At 44.4% G+C, this 17,017-nt stretch overlaps 1 protein-coding gene across 2 annotated transcripts in view; it reads right to left on the bottom strand.

The window, feature by feature from the left end:
• Positions 1–17,017, bottom strand: part of LOC141273241 (uncharacterized) — a 133,449-nt gene that overhangs the window by 3,372 nt on the left and 113,060 nt on the right. For both annotated transcript variants that reach the window (XM_073684812.1, XM_073684813.1), the window contains exons 7-14: positions 10,256–11,893; positions 9,055–9,199; positions 8,812–8,958; positions 8,213–8,443; positions 6,818–6,960; positions 6,600–6,727; positions 6,383–6,516; positions 232–5,823 (exon numbers count right to left, since the gene is read on the bottom strand). In XM_073684812.1, the coding sequence (XP_073540913.1) occupies positions 232–5,823; positions 6,383–6,516; positions 6,600–6,727; positions 6,818–6,960; positions 8,213–8,443; positions 8,812–8,958; positions 9,055–9,199; positions 10,256–11,893 (8,158 nt within the window). The remainder of the gene's footprint in view (positions 1–231; positions 5,824–6,382; positions 6,517–6,599; positions 6,728–6,817; positions 6,961–8,212; positions 8,444–8,811; positions 8,959–9,054; positions 9,200–10,255; positions 11,894–17,017) is intronic.

Here is a 17,017-nt window from a genome sequence, read left to right on the forward strand (position 1 = left end):
TACAGCATGCATATGTCTGACAGCAGCAACCGGAGCTAGCACCAATCACTGCTAATTAAGCAACTAAGTCCCCTGAGTCAGTCCTGATCTATTATGCTTTTCATGATGTTTTTTTACCCCCTTAAACAGGGTCCGTGTGATTTCCGCCATCAGGCTACATTATTCTGACCATCAAGGTATAACAGTCACTTTGCACACTACAGGCCGCCGCTAATATGCAAGACATCTTACTTTTTGAAGTCTTCTCTCAAATTCCATAGATTTCTGCCTCAATGTAATCTCCTCAGCCTCCATGCGTCTTAGCGCCATTTCTGCTTTCTCCAACTTCCGCTTAAGATCATCTTCCCTCTTCTTAGCTTCGTCTCTCTGTTGATAAAGTGCTTTCATTTCTATTAACAACTCTTGTATTTTCGGCTCTTCCTTTAAGTAATTGATCTCCAGAAACACAGGTTCCTCATATTTGTTTTCTAGCAACTTTCTCTTCTTGATCAACTCTGAACTTTCTACGGACTCTTCTCCCATCTCCGATTTGTGACGCATACATTTTTGCGAGTCTCGTAAGTTATCTTCCAGATGTCTTCTTTCTTCCGCAACCATCGGGTCACCTAGAAGTTTCTGACCGTCTTCTTGCACATCCGAATATAATCCTGTATCTGTTTTCTCTAAACTTTCAGATTTCATCTCCAGAATCTCCCTCAAAGATGTTTCTTTCTCTTCTTTGTCTTCGGTTTCCGGTCGTATGTCTTGGCCTTTATCTGTTACGTCTTGTCCAAATACCTCAATCTCCTCAGTCAAAGCGTCCTTCTCAATATCCATAATATCTACTCTCCTTTTTTCTGTGGCCTGAACAAACTGTAACACTTTCTTCCTTAGGACATTTCTCTCTTCATCATGCATCTTACACTCTTGCTCTTTTTCTACCAAGCTTTGTCCTAGCAGCTCTATCTGTTCCCTCAGATGTTTCATCCGCTCTTCCAGGCCTTCTGCTTCTCCTTCCTTTTCTGCCAAAGCTTGTGATAGTTCGACTATTTTATTTTTCATGGTTGTCTTTTCTCTTTCATGTAATCTTTTCTCATTTATCACCTTCCTTTCTTTCTCTTTCAGGGCCCGTTCAACGAGCTCTCTCTCTTGTTTTAAGGACTCCATATTTCCTGCCATTTCTTCTACTTCTCTTACTTTATTTCCTAAAGTTTGAGTGAGATCGGTCACTCTTTCTGTTAAATCTTTCTTCTCAGTTTCACTCTGTAAGTCCTTCTCTTGAATTTCTTGCTCCCTATGAGTCAGAGCTTGTTTTAGTTCTCCTACCTGATCTCTCAGAAATGCCAACTCAGCTTTAAGAGCATCGGCTTCTCGTTCTTTCTCCTTTACATTTAAAGAAAGTTTTTCAACTCTCTGGCTCATAATTGTCTTTTGTTCTTCCGTTATAGCTTCATGGACCATGGTTCCTTCCCTCATCAGCTCTTCTATCTTCTTTCTAAGAGAGTTCATCTCTATCTTGGTCTGATCTGCTTCATGGTCTCTCTCTACTAAAGACTGGGATAGGGTCTTAATTCTCTCTTTCATGACTTTCTTTTCTTCCTCATTGTGTATTCTTTGCGCCTTGAGTTCTTCATCCTTATTTACTAAGACTTGCCCAATTTCTTCAAGCCTGTCTCGAAGATATTTCACTTCTAATTTCAAATCAGAAGCCTCTTGCTCCTTCTCCAGTAAAACTATGGACATTTCTTTCATCCTTTGCGTTAAGGATGTCTTCTCTCCATCACTAATTCTATTTTCTGCCTGAATCTCATCTTTCTCCAGTATCTCTTGCCTAAGCTCTTCTATCTTCCGTTTCATTGAAGTCACCTCAAGTTTTGCCATATCATATTCTTGATCCTTTTCAGCCAGAGCCTTGGTAACTTCCCTTAACCTCTGCTGTAGAGTGTTCCTTTCTTCATCGCACTTTCTTCTCTCAGATTTTCTCTCCAGCTCCTTATTCGTGAGCAGAAGCTTAAGTTCTCCTATTGTTTCCCGCACGGTATTTACCTCATCTACCTCCCTCTTCCTTTCGATTAAAGATGAAGTAAGATCGGCAACTCTTCTCCTCAAATTCTGCACCTCTTCCTCATGTTGCCGCTCTTCATTCCTATTTTTTTCTTCCATTGCACGTAGAAATTGTTGCAGTTCTTCAATCTTTTCTTTCAGAAGCTTCATTTGCATTTCCTTATTGGCATTATCTTCGCTCTTTTCTATTAAAGACTGAGTAAGTTCTGTAAATCTCTGTATTTGAGATTCCTCATCTTGTGCGATCTGTCTTTCTTTATCATTTATCTCTCTTTCTTTTTCAGTCAACCGTTCTTCAAGCTCTTCTAGCTTACTTTTCAACAATTTTGTTTGAGCCCTTGCAAATTCTGCATCCTCGCTTCTTTCAAATAAAGCCTTTGAAAGTTCTGCCGTTTTTTGTCTTACATCTTTAATATCATGTTCACCTCTTGTAACCTCCTCTTTAAGCTCATGTTCCTTACTTACTAAAACATGTTGAAGCTCTAACATCTTCTCTTCAAGAGATATAATTTTTAGATCTTTGTTACCGGCTTCCCTTTCCTTTTCTGTTAGAGATAATGAAAGCTCTGCAACTCTTCTCCTCAGATTTTGCACCTCTATCTTGTGTTGACGTTCTTCATCTTTATTATTTTCTTCCTTTACACACAAAAGCTGTCGCAGTTCTTCAATCTTTTCTTTCAAAAGATTAATCTCCATCTCCTTATCGTCATTCTCTCTGTTTTTTTCTATTAAAGACTTGGTAAGCTCCGTTAATCTTTGTCTCTGAGATTCCTTATCTTCATCAATTTCTCTTTCTTTTTCTACCAACTGTTCTTCAAGTTCTTGTATCTTACCTTTCATTAATTTTCTCTCTGCCCTTGCAAATTCCGCATCCTGGCTTCTCTCGTCTAAGGTCTGTGAAAGTTCTGCCATCTTTTGTTTAAGCTCCTTTTTTTCATGTTCACCCCTTCTTAGCTCTTCTTCGACCTTGTGCTCCTTACTTATTAAAACCTGTTTAAGCTCTATTATCTTATCTCTCAGAGTTATAACTGTTACATCTTTATCATCGGCTTCTCTTTCCTTTTCTGTTAAAGCTTCAGATAGTTCTGATATTCTCCTGTTTTGAGACTTTTTTTCCAGCTCGATAAAGCTTTTTTGCTCTCGTATTTCCTGATCCTTGTGCACCATGACTTGCCTCAATTCTTCAATCTTATCTTTCAGGAATTTAATTTCAACTTCCTTCTCTTCAATATCCAACTTCTTCTCCGAAAGATTGTGAGACAGCAGAGACACATTCTGTCTCATCATTGACTTCTCGTCCTCGCTCTTCATCTCCTCATTTCGCGCCTCATGTTCTTTCTTTACGATAACTTCCTGCAGTTCGGTAATTTTCTCTCTCAGTGATTTCATCTTATCTTCTGCTTCTTCTAATTCATGTTCTCTCTCCATAAGAACTTGAGAGAGTTTTGCTATTCTTTCTCTCAAACTATTTAGATCAATTTTTGTGTCTTCGCACTGTCGCTCTTTATCTTTCAGAGCTTTTCCAAGTAATTTTAGCCTATCGATTAAAGCTTTATAATCTTTTTGCACTGGAGATATTTCTCCAATAACAGCCTGGGAAAGTTCTGTTACCCATTTCTGGAATTCCGTTCTTTCTTCTTCTCCTCGTGCAGATTCATTGGCTTTCTCCATTAAGTCCTGATCCATTTGGTCTATTCTAATTTGCAAAGATTTTAAGTGGGCTTCTCTCTCCTCACACAGGACCTCTCGGTCGGTAAGCCCTTGAGTCAGTTCTTCAACATGCTGTTTTAGAGCCATTATCTCTTGATCGCTCTGGATTTCCAAGTTTTCTGCCTCTCGTTTCTTTTCTACCAGAAAATATTGAACTTGTTCAAATTCTTGCTTCAGATCTTGTATTTTTGCCTTATTTTCTTGCTCTTGGATGTCTTTTTCTTCCAGGATGTGTAACAGATCTTTGACTCTAGCATCCAAGTTCATGTTAACCCTGCTTAACTGCATCCTCTCCCCATCAGACTCTGCCTCTTTCTCTAGCAGGGCTTGGGAAAGATCTTGCAACTTTTCATTAAAAGATTTTCTGTCTCTTTCCCTCTCTTCCTCAACCACTTGTTTCTCATACAAGATCTCGGAAAGTTTTCTATCCAGGTCTCTATTCTCATTCTCAAGTCTTTTCCGTTCCTGCAATTCTTTCTCATTCTCTTTTAAAGAGTGTGAAAGAGTCTCGAGTCTCGTATTCAGGGTTTCACGCTCTCGCTCATACTTCTCCTCCAAAACTTCAACCTCCATTTCTTTTTTCTTTAAGGACTGAGAATATTCAATCACTTTGTCCTTCAGTAGTTCTTCCTCAATTTTTGCTTGCTTCTCCATGTTGTCTTTCCAAGACAGCAACTGTTCTATTCTGGCTTCTACCAGAGATTTATCATGTTGGCACCTCCGTAACATCTCCTCAAAGTTCATAATCTCTTTCTTCTGCTGTTCTGCAGTTAGTCTATGATGCTCCTTCTCTTGCTGGCTGTCTTGCAGCGTTCGTTCCAGCTCTTCGTAATCTTTACCTCTTTCTTTCAAAGTATTTTTGTGAAATTCTAATTCATTACAGACCATTTCTTTTTCTTTTTGACCATTAGACATAGTTTCCTTCAAAACTCCAATCTCCCTTTCTCTTTCCTTAACCTCTTCAGTTTGAGAATGCAATAAACTAGACAACTTCTCTTTCTCCTCTACATACGCTTTAATAGTCTCTTTTAATATAGCTACGTTATCTTTACACTCCTTATAATTTACAGCTAACTGGTCTTTCTCTAACTCACACTCCACAATTCTAGATCGGAAAGATTCGATCAGCGAGTCCCTTTCTTTTAACGTTATGGCTTGATGGGCTAATTCTTCAAGTGTCCTCTCCTTCTCGACCTTTAGGCGCTCCAACTCCTTTTCCAGAGCTCCGATATTTTGCCTCAAAGTGTTCACTTTGGTTTCTTGCTCTTCCTGACATTGCCTGAGAAGCTCCTTTAGAGCCAACTGTTTCTGCTCTGCCTTAGAAGTTTCCACAGACAACTGTTTAAAGACCACTTCCTTTTCTTCTAGAATGAGGCTCAACTTTTCATTCAGAGTATCAACTTCCCGCTCCTTCTCTGCTATTCTCAGGTGGTTGTCTTGTTCTGCTTTCAATGCGAGCTCTTTCTGAACTTCACAATCTTCAAGACGCTTTGCCAAGGTTGTCATTTGCAGCTCAGTCTTCTTACAACTCTGGATCTGCTGTTGTAACTCGGCGACCACAGTCTCCTTCTCCTGTAGGAGACTCACTATATTTTCCTTAGAAGTCTTGATTTCACGTTCTCTTTCCTGCACAGTCAACTGGAGTTGAGCGGCTGAAGTCAAAGCGGTCTCCTTCTCCCCGTTGCACTCCTCGATATTCTCTCTGAGTTCCGCTATCTGCCTTTCTATCTCTTCTAAATTATCGGCTTGGTTTTCTAACGCAGCAAGAGCTCTCTCTTTTTCTTCCTGACAGTCCATTAAGGTTTTTTTGATCATCTCCATTTCACGATCTTCTTCTCTTTTCACTAATACTTGACGCTCTAAGTTTTCCATCGCTGCCTCTTTCTCCGACTGACATTTCGTTAGGTGGCCCCTGAGCTCGGAAACTTCTTTTTCCAATTGCTTCTGTAAGTTGGTTACTTTATCCACCTCGGTCTGCATCTCTTCCTCCAGTTCATCTATCCTCTCTTCTGCAACCTGTCTCAGGCTCTTTTCTTGCTCCAGATGGTCTCTCAGAGTGTTTAATTCTTCCTGAAAGAAATCCATGTTGAGTATTAGTAAATGCTCTGCTTCTCCAAGCTCCGTTCTTACCCCACACACCATGTAAAGGCAGTCATAAATGATTGTTAATCATCAGACTATGTTGTTTTTCCAAGCACCTTGCAATATCGCCCATTTAGGACGAGAAATACTTTTAAAGAATTATTACTAACCATGAATTGTGATCGTTTGGTTGACTGACATCAATGTGTTCGCCTGCCCTCACACACATTAGATTGCCTGTGAGATCTGCAAATTTTATTTTTTTTTTTTTCAGATTTATTGCTTTACTTTGAGGAAAAGGTATACAGCTTGTACAAAGGTTAGAACGTAACCTCTATCAATAGCATAGAGGATAACTTAATAACTAGTGGGGGTTCGACTGCTGGGAACCTACAAATCCAAAGAGCTCTGTGTCGAGAAAAGACAAAAACTCCGCTCCAATCATTATCTAGGAGATCTGGTCCAATGTGTACTCGGCGGTGGACCAGTTCTCTTCTCACAGGGGACTTTGCAGTTGGTATCCAATACTGGTTTAAGTGGTACTTACCAAGTTTAGTTCCAGCTCTCCTCTCCGTAACACTTCTGTTTCGTTCTCTTCTTCCAAGTCAGACAGTTTCCGAGAAAGACCGAGACATCTTTCCTGTAAGACGTCCTGCTCAGCGTACAAGAGAGAGAGCTCATCTGTAATGAATTCAGAAAGGCCACGATAAGTAATCGTCTCCCACCACCGACAGCGTAACAGCATGTAGGACAAGGACCCTTACCTTGGACCGTTTTCTTGGACAGACTGATTGTCTGTACTTCCAGCTCTAGCTGGCTGCATGTAATCTCCAGCTCCGATGATCTCTCCTGAGATGCAAAAAATGAACTCTCCAAAGACTCTTTCATGTTTCTGAGAAATAAAAACATTATATACGGAAGATACAATTAGATGTCACAAAAGGAGGGAAATGCATCAAGGCACGATGTGTCCGTCTCTTACTGGATGTCTCGGAGCTGTTCTCGCAGTTTCTGACACTCTCTCTCAGTTACTCCAAGTTGTACTTTCAGTGTGGACTTTTCCCAACTCAAGGTCTCTGCGTCCTGTGATAACTTGTCCTGATCCTTCCGCAGGCTCTCGCTTTCCTATCAAATGAATGAGTTAAAACAGGCAGAACCGATTTGAGATAATATAAAGGATGGGAAGAAGCTGCATTCTGGCCTTACAGTGCATTTACACAGGCTGGATTGTAAAGCGAGCGTTTATATAGGCTGCGAATCACCAGATGAGCGTGCTTGCTTAAAGATAATCAATCTAGGTAGTGCATTATCCTGTGTAAACAGGTCCTGTGCTGCCGAGAACAATGGAGGCTTATGCGCACAGCATAATTGTATTACCAATCAATCTGTGCGCATGAGAAGTTGACCGAGCTAAGCGAGCTATTAAACAACCACTTATCGTCTTACATTTAGATAATTGGTGATCGTTTAATGGCCGTCATCACGTATTGTAAGTGCACCCTTACAATCAATACAGATTAATCAGGTTTACCCATTAAATTGTGCCAGAACGGAGTGGTGGTAGCACTCCGTTGTCAATAATTGGGCATTTGGGAGTCCTATACTCAGGATCCGCTGGCTATGACCCCCACGGATCCACAAAGCTCTCACCTATCCTCTATGAAGGAGGTTGTCATGTGAAAAAGATAACCCCCCCCCCCCACCAAAAAAAAAGTCTCATAGGCGTCTATGTAAATCAATAGGTCATTTAAAGGGAGTGTATAAACTGAGAAGGAACCATTGTTTAAACAATGTTATTCCTTTCTGTTTTTTAATTTTATTTTTTTTCCCCACTAATGGGCGAACGTGTCCTGTCGGGAAAATATTTGATGTCACAGCAGACCTCCTCCCCTTCCCTGCACAATGATCTCTGCACATGTCCCAGATTAATTTCGCAGCGGCTCGTCTCCTAAGCATTTAAACGTGGAAACCAGAGCGGCAATTCATTTGGGTCTAGTTTTGTTAAAAGAATTAAAGAGGTTGTCCACTACTTAAGATAGGTCATCAATGTCTGATCAGTAGGGGTTCGACACCCGCCACCCCCGCCGATCAGCTGTTATCACTTTCGGCAGTGGTGGCCGCCGGTCGGAAGTACTCACTTGTGGAGCCGGCTATCTTCTGATAATGGCCAAAGCTTAGTACTACACATCTGCTTCCTATTCAAATCAATACGAGGCGGATGTGCAGCACCCAGCAGCGGCCACTAACAGAAGTAGCAGCTGATCGGCGGGGGTGCCGGATGTCGGGCCCTGATTGATCGGACATTGATGACCTATCCTAAGGATAAGTCATCAATGACAAAGTAGTGGACAACCTCTTTAATGATGCTTCTACTCACCTGTTTAAGCTGAGCCTGGAGTCTCTCCCTCTCCGCCCGGACGTACGTCAGCTCGCTCTCCAGCCGCTCCCTCACCACTTCCCCGTCCTGCAGGAGTAGTCGTCCCTGGGTGAGCTCTGCCGTCTGATGGCAACATTCCTTCTCACATTGCTGTAAATGCTGCCGGGCCGTCATCAACTCCCTCTGCGACTCATGGAGGATTTCTCGGACAGTCTCCAGCTCTTTATCTCTCTGTGGGACCAAAATGAAGTGTGTGTAAATGAATGTAAAGTATCTGAACACGCATCAATACTGCAATGACTCTCATCATCCAGGTAGTTCAGATTCAACGGTTTCATTGTAAAGTAAAAATAAAATATCACATTTTGCAAATCTCTGCTTGTTGTTCTTCAATGGATCAATTGCAGTCTGATCCTGTGTGTCCGTCATGCAGCCATGACAGACTACTATCCGCTGGCAGTCAGGACTGTCTACATGCATACAGCTGGGCCAGGTACTAACGATTCCTCTCATTCTGACCTGCGATGAAATGTGATTCCAGGTCTGGATATTTAATATAAATTATGGCCACAACTTTACATTGAACGTATTTTCTTTACCTGCTGCAGGAGACCGTTCAGTCCCACCTTATCCAAGGACAAGGCTCGGCTCAGGTCTCCCATCTTGGCTGCTGCATCTTGCAGGTTGTCCACCTCGGCCTTGTGTCGGCTCTGCTCCACCAGCAGCTGTGCCATCTGATTTTCTGTCTGAAAAAAAAAGCAACAAAAACATTAAAAAAAAAAAAAAAAAAAGTACAATCCTGGAAATTATCCGGTAATTATCCCAATGTATGGAGACGTTACCTTGTGGAGAGCGTCCTGCAAGCCGGTCATTTCATCCCGAGAGAGGTCGGCCTCCAGACGAGAGCGCAGCAGCTCCTCCCGCAGCAGCACTAAATCATGGAGAAGATCAGAGCGCTCCGACTCGACGGCATCAAGAGACCGCTGACTAAAGGGGTGCAATACAAAGAGAAGAGTGGTCTCACTTTAGGGGATGTCACAGCTCATCACCTCCCCCTCACTGCACTACGTGATAACCAATATCCCTTCCCTCACAACATAAAAAAGTTTTCATTCATTTACACCGTCTTATGCAAAAGTTTGGGCGCTCCTGGGCTCTTCATATATAATTTGTAAAACCACTGGACAACTTCTCTAAAGAATCCATGAGCGGCCATTTGTTAACCCCTTCACCCCTTGGAGAGTTTCCTTCTTTTTTTTTTCCTCCCCTTCTTCCAAGAGCCATAACTTTTTTATTTTTCCGACAATATAGCCGTGTGAGGACTTGTTTTTTGCGGGACGAGTTGTACTTTTGAATGGCATCATTCGTTTTACCATAGATTGTACTGGAAAAGGGGGAAAAAAAAATTGGGGGGGTATTTTATTTACCAAGTACACTATATGGTAAAACTGACCTGGCAATATGATTCCCCAGGTCAGTACGAGTATGCAGATACCAAATATATTTTCTCAATACGCCATTTACCCATCAGATTAATTTAATTTTATATTTTGATAGATCGGACATTTCTGAACGCAGCGATATCAAATATGTGTATTTGTTTATTGTATTTTCAATGGGGAAAAAAGGAGGGGTGGGTGATTTGAACTTTTTACTGTATTCATTAGTCCCCTTAAGGGTCATCAGCACTATGTATAGTGAAAATCAGGATCTCCTATGTACGCCGGCCACGGGTCAGCTTTCACAGGAGGATCGTAACGACAAGCATGGTGATCATCAGTAGATCCTCAGCTGTCATAACAACCCATCGGCGGCCCACGATGGGTTAAATTCCGCTGTCAGAGATTGATTTAACAGGTTAACAGCTCCGCTGATGAAGGCTGATGAAATCACATCGTATGTCGTGAAGGGGTTAAAGCAAAACAGAACGTGTGATAAGGTAAGGGAGCACCAGAATCTTAGTAGAAGACCATAATGTTTCCACGGATAATCATACAGACTGGAAACGTCTATGCCTGATTAGAGACTGGAAGCTGCACTCACTGAGCGTCCCGCAGATCCCGCGACTCTTCCTCTAGGTCATGCGTCGTCAGGTTTGACCTCAGAAGCTCCGCCTCTTCAGAGCGCTCGTGCAGCTCCGCCCTCAAAGAACGGACTTCTTCTTCTAACGCCCCAGCGAGTCCTCGGTGCGTCTCCGCTTCCTGTTCTGAGAACTGCACCTTTATCTCCAGCGATCGCGCTTCCTGCCGCGAGGCCTCCAGTTGCACCAGTAACGATTCCATTTCCTTCTCGGGGTCTTGAGCCTTTGTGCTCAGTGACTTTACCTCCGACTCCAGACGTGACCTGGATAAGTCTTGTGATTGCGAAATGTCCATTAAATCGACTTCCTGTCCCGACCGAGCTCCCTGCCGAGTTGTCTGCAGAAGTGACATCATCTGGCTGGTTTCCAGAGGCGTGGTCTCTAGCAGTGATGTCATCAGCCGAGTCGACTCTAGCGGTGGTGACAGAGAGCCTGGAAGCGTCGTCTCTAGTAGTGATGTCATCACGCTTGGCTCATGTGCAGCTGGCGCCAAAGGCAACCTCATCACATTACCTTCCTGATGTGGCGTCACAGAACGTAAAGCCATCACGCTCCTCTGCCGTGCAGTTATGTCCTGCTGCAAATTCACCTCCAGTTCTGACGTCATCATGCTCGCTTCCTGCTCCGTAGCCGCCAGCTGTTCCCTCATCGTGCTCGCTTCATGCCCCACTGCCACCATTCGTCTCCTCATCGTGCTCGCTTCCTGCTCTGCTGCCACCAGCCCTATCCTCAGCATGCTCGCTTCCTGCACTGCTGCCACCAGCCCTATCCTCAGCATGCTCGTTTCCTGCTCTGCTGCCACCATCCCTGTCCTCAGCGTGCTCGCTTCCTGCTCTGTTGCTACCCGCCCTGTCCTGAGCGTGCTCGCTTCCTGCTCTGCTGCCGCCAGCCCTGTCCTCAGCGTGCTCGCTTCCTGCTCCATAGCCGCCAGCTGTTCCCTCAGCGTCCTCGCTTCCTGCTCTGTTGCCACCAGCCCTGTCCTCAGCGTGCTCGCTTCCTGCTCTGCTGCCACCAGCCCTGTCCTCAGCGTGCTCGCTTCCTGCTCTGCTGCCACCAGCCCTGTCCTCAGCGTGCTCGCTTCCTGCTCCATAGCTGCCAGCTGTTCCCTCAGCGTCCTCGCTTCCTGCTCCGCTGTTACCAGCCGCATCCTCATCGCGCTCGCATCTTCTTGTGCCGTCTCCAGATGTAACCTTGTTGCGTTTGCTCCGTTTTCAGCTGCCACCAGTTGAGGCTTCAGCAAGTTGGCTTCTCGCTCTATGGCTTCGTACCGAGACCTAAGTGATTCCAGTTCCCCTTCTAATATCTGCTCAGATGAGGTTTTAGTTTCCACTTCCAGCTGCAGAGCCTCAATTTGTGATTTTAATGATTCCTCCCTTTGCCCCCATGTATCCAGCGTAGAGCACTCTTCTGTCATCGCCGCTCCGACCTCCCGTTCTGCCGTCTCTATTGACTCTATCCCTCGACCAAAGGTGACCAGCAGGTATTTTGGGGGCTCTGTTATTTTTCCTGGATCCTGAGGGCTCCATGAAATAATGGAGGAACATGAGGTTTGGAGAAGCCGGATAGATCTTATCCATTCAGCACGAAACACGGAGAGATCCCTGAGAAAATGAATACATCATAATAATAAATTACCAAAACTGACAATGAACCCATAACCCGAGCTCTCCTGTGTGGTGTAGTGTATATAGATTATATGTCCCGTGTGGTGCAGTATATAGAGGATGTGTCCCGTGTGATGTAGTATATAGAGGATGTGTCCCGTGTGGTGTAGTATATAGAGGATGTGTCCCGTGTGGTGTAGTATATAGAGGATGTGTCCCGTGTGGTGTAGTATATAGAGGATGTGTCCTGTGTGGTGTAGTATATAGAGGATGTGTCCCGTGTGGTGTAGTATATAGAGGGTGTGTCCCGTGTGGTGTAGTATATAGAGGATGTGTCCCGTATGGTGTGGTATATAGAGGATGTGTCCCGTGTGGTGCAGTATATAGAGGATGTGTCCCGTGTGGTGTAGTATATAGAGGATGTGTCCCGTGTGGTGCAGTATATAGAGGATGTGTCCCGTGTGGTGCAGTATATAGAGGATGTGTCCCGTGTGGTGTAGTATATAGAGGATGTGTCCCGTGTGGTGCAGTATATAGAGGATGTGTCCCGTGTGGTGTAGTATATAGAGGATGTGTGGTGTAGTATATAGAGGATGTGTCCCGTGTGGTGTAGTATATAGAGGATGTGTGGTGTAGTATATAGAGGATGTGTCCCGTGTGGTGTAGTATATAGAGGATGTGTCCCGTGTGGTGTAGTATATAGAGGATGTGTCCCGTGTGGTGTAGTATATAGAGGATGTGTCCCGTGTGGTGTAGTATATAGAGGATGTGTCCTGTGTGGTGTAGTATATAGAGGATGTGTCCCGTGTGGTGTAGTATATAGAGGATGTGTCCCGTGTGGTGTAGTATATAGAGGATGTGTCCCGTGTGGTGCAGTATATAGAGGATGTGTCCCGTGTGATGTAGTATATAGAGGATGTGTCCCGTGTGGTGTAGTATATAGAGGATGTGTCCCGTGTGGTGTAGTATATAGAGGATGTGTGGTGTAGTATATAGAGGATGTGTCCCGTGTGGTGTAGTATATAGAGGATGTGTGGTGTAGTATATAGAGGATGTGTCCCGTGTGGTGTAGTATATAGAGGATGTGTCCCGTGTGGTGCAGTATATAGAGGATGTGTCCCGTGTGGTGCAGTATATAGAGGATGTGTCCCGTGTGATGTAGTATATAGAGGATGTGTCCCGTGTGGTGCAGTATATAGAGGATGTGTCCCGTGTGGTGTAGTATATAGAGGATGTGTCCCGTGTGGTGTAGTATATAGAGGATGTGTCCCGTGTGATGTAGTATATAGAGGATGTGTCCCGTGTGGTGTAGTATATAGAGGATGTGTCCCGTGTGGTGCAGTATATAGAGGATGTGTCCCGTGTGGTGCAGTATATAGAGGATGTGTCCCGTGTGATGTAGTATATAGAGGATGTGTCCCGTGTGGTGCAGTATATAGAGGATGTGTCCCGTGTGGTGTAGTATATAGAGGATGTGTCCCGTGTGGTGTAGTATATAGAGGATGTGTCCCGTGTGATGTAGTATATAGAGGATGTGTCCCGTGTGGTGTAGTATATAGAGGATGTGTCCCGTGTGGTGTAGTATATAGATGATGTGTCCCGTGTGGTGTAGTATATAGAGGATGTGTCCCGTGTGGTGTAGTATATAGAGGATGTGTCCCGTGTGGTGTAGTGTATAGAGGATGTGTCCCGTGTGGTGTAGTATATAGAGGATGTGTCCCGTGTGGTGTAGTATATAGAGGATGTGTCCCGTGTGGTGTAGTGTATAGAGGATGTGTCCCGTGTGGTGTAGTATATAGAGGATGTGTCCCGTGTGGTGTAGTATATAGATGATGTGTCCCGTGTGGTGTAGTATATAGAGGATGTGTCCCGTGTGGTGTAGTATATAGAGGATGTGTCCCGTGTGATGTAGTATATAGAGGATGTGTCCCGTGTGGTGTAGTGTATAGAGGATGTGTCCCGTGTGGTGTAGTATATAGAGGATGTGTCCCGTGTGGTGTAGTGTATAGAGGATGTGTCCCGTGTGGTGTAGTATATAGAGGATGTGTCCCGTGTGGTGTAGTATATAGATGATGTGTCCCGTGTGGTGTAGTATATAGAGGATGTGTCCCGTGTGGTGTAGTATATAGAGGATGTGTCCCGTGTGATGTAGTATATAGAGGATGTGTCCCGTGTGGTGTAGTATATAGAGGATGTGTCCCGTGTGGTGTAGTATATAGAGGATGTGTCCCGTGTGGTGTAGTATATAGAGGATGTGTCCCGTGTGGTGTAGTATATAGAGGATGTGTCCCGTGTGGTGTAGTATATGGAGGATGTGTCCCGTGTGGTGTAGTATATAGAGGATGTGTGGTGTAGTATATAGAGGATGTGTCCCGTGTGGTGTAGTATATAGAGGATGTGTGGTGTAGTATATAGAGGATGTGTCCCGTGTGGTGTAGTATATAGAGGATGTGTGGTGTAGTATATAGAGGATGTGTCCCGTGTGGTGCAGTATATAGAGGATGTGTCCCGTGTGGTGTAGTATATAGAGGATGTGTCCCGTGTGGTGTAGTATATAGATGATGTGTCCCGTGTGGTGTAGTATATAGATGATGTGTCCCGTGTGGTGTAGTATATAGAGGATGTGTCCCGTGTGGTGTAGTATATAGATGATGTGTCCCGTGTGGTGTAGTATATAGAGGATGTGTCCCGTGTGGTGTAGTATATAGAGGATGTGTCCCGTGTGATGTAGTATATAGAGGATGTGTCCCGTGTGGTGTAGTGTATAGAGGATGTGTCCCGTGTGGTGTAGTATATAGAGGATGTGTCCCGTGTGGTGTAGTGTATAGAGGATGTGTCCCGTGTGGTGTAGTATATAGAGGATGTGTCCCGTGTGGTGTAGTATATAGATGATGTGTCCCGTGTGGTGTAGTATATAGAGGATGTGTCCCGTGTGGTGTAGTATATAGAGGATGTGTCCCGTGTGATGTAGTATATAGAGGATGTGTCCCGTGTGGTGTAGTATATAGAGGATGTGTCCCGTGTGGTGTAGTATATAGAGGATGTGTCCCGTGTGGTGTAGTATATAGAGGATGTGTCCCGTGTGGTGTAGTATATAGAGGATGTGTCCCGTGTGGTGTAGTATATGGAGGATGTGTCCCGTGTGGTGTAGTATATAGAGGATGTGTGGTGTAGTATATAGAGGATGTGTCCCGTGTGGTGTAGTATATAGAGGATGTGTGGTGTAGTATATAGAGGATGTGTCCCGTGTGGTGTAGTATATAGAGGATGTGTGGTGTAGTATATAGAGGATGTGTCCCGTGTGGTGCAGTATATAGAGGATGTGTCCCGTGTGGTGTAGTATATAGAGGATGTGTCCCGTGTGGTGTAGTATATAGATGATGTGTCCCGTGTGGTGTAGTATATAGATGATGTGTCCCGTGTGGTGTAGTATATAGAGGATGTGTCCCGTGTGGTGTAGTATATAGAGGATGTGTCCCGTGTGGTGTAGTATATAGAGGATGTGTCCCGTGTGGTGTAGTATATAGAGGATGTGTCCCGTGTGGTGTAGTATACAGAGGAAGTGTCCCGTGTGGTGTAGTATATAGAGGATGTGTCCCGTGTGGTGTAGTATATAGAGGATGTGCCCCGTGTGGTGTAGTATATAGAGGACGTGTCCCGTGTGGTGTAGTATACAGAGGAAGTGTCCCGTGTGGTGTAGTATATAGAGGATGTGTCCCGTGTGGTGTAGTATATAGAGGATGTGTCCCGTGTGGTGTAGTATATAGAGGATGTGTCCCGTGTGGTGCAGTATATAGAGGATGTGTCCCGTGTGGTGTAGTATATGGAGGATGTGTCCCGTGTGGTATAGTACATAGAGGATGTGTCCCGTGTGGTGTAGTATATAGAGGATGTGTCCCGTGTGGTGTAGTATATAGAGGATGTGTCCCGTGTGGTGTAGTATATAGAGGATGTGTCCCGTGTGGTGTAGTATATGGAGGATGTGTCCCGTGTGGTGTAGTATATAGAGGATGTGTGGTGTAGTATATAGAGGATGTGTCCCGTGTGGTGTAGTATATAGAGGATGTGTGGTGTAGTATATAGAGGATGTGTCCCGTGTGGTGTAGTATATAGAGGATGTGTGGTGTAGTATATAGAGGATGTGTCCCGTGTGGTGTAATACATAGAGGATGTGTCCCGTGTGGTGTAGTATATAGAGGATGTGTCCCGTGTGGTGTAGTATATAGAGGATGTGTGGTGTAGTATATAGAGGATGTGTCCCGTGTGGTGTAGTATATAGAGGATGTGTGGTGTAGTATATAGAGGATGTGTCCCGTGTGGTGCAGTATATAGAGGATGTGTCCCGTGTGGTGTAGTATATAGAGGATGTGTCCCGTGTGATGTAGTATATAGAGGATGTGTCCCGTGTGGTGCAGTATATAGAGGATGTGTCCCGTGTGATGTAGTATATAGAGGATGTGTCCCGTGTGGTGCAGTATATAGAGGATGTGTCCCGTGTGGTGTAGTATATAGAGGATGTGTCCCGTGTGATGTAGTATATAGAGGATGTGTCCCGTGTGGTGTAGTATATAGAGGATGTGTCCCGTGTGGTGCAGTATATAGAGGATGTGTCCCGTGTGGTGCAGTATATAGAGGATGTGTCCCGTGTGATGTAGTATATAGAGGATGTGTCCCGTGTGGTGCAGTATATAGAGGATGTGTCCCGTGTGGTGTAGTATATAGAGGATGTGTCCCGTGTGGTGTAGTATATAGAGGATGTGTCCCGTGTGATGTAGTATATAGAGGATGTGTCCCGTGTGGTGTAGTATATAGAGGATGTGTCCCGTGTGGTGTAGTATATAGATGATGTGTCCCGTGTGGTGTAGTATATAGAGGATGTGTCCCGTGTGGTGTAGTATATAGAGGATGTGTCCCGTGTGGTGTAGTGTATAGAGGATGTGTCCCGTGTGGTGTAGTGTATAGAGGATGTGTCCCGTGTGGTGTAGTATATAGAGGATGTGTCCCGTGTGGTGTAGTATATAGATGATGTGTCCCGTGTGGTGTAGTATATAGAGGATGTGTCCCGTGTGGTGTAGTATATAGAGGATGTGTCCCGTGTGATGTAGTATATAGAGGATGTGT

Source organism: Phyllobates terribilis, unplaced genomic scaffold, assembly GCF_046119375.1.
Source record: "Phyllobates terribilis strain yellow unplaced genomic scaffold, ASM4611937v1 Scaffold_5__5_contigs__length_657084704, whole genome shotgun sequence".
Lineage (NCBI taxonomy): Eukaryota > Metazoa > Chordata > Amphibia > Anura > Dendrobatidae > Phyllobates > Phyllobates terribilis.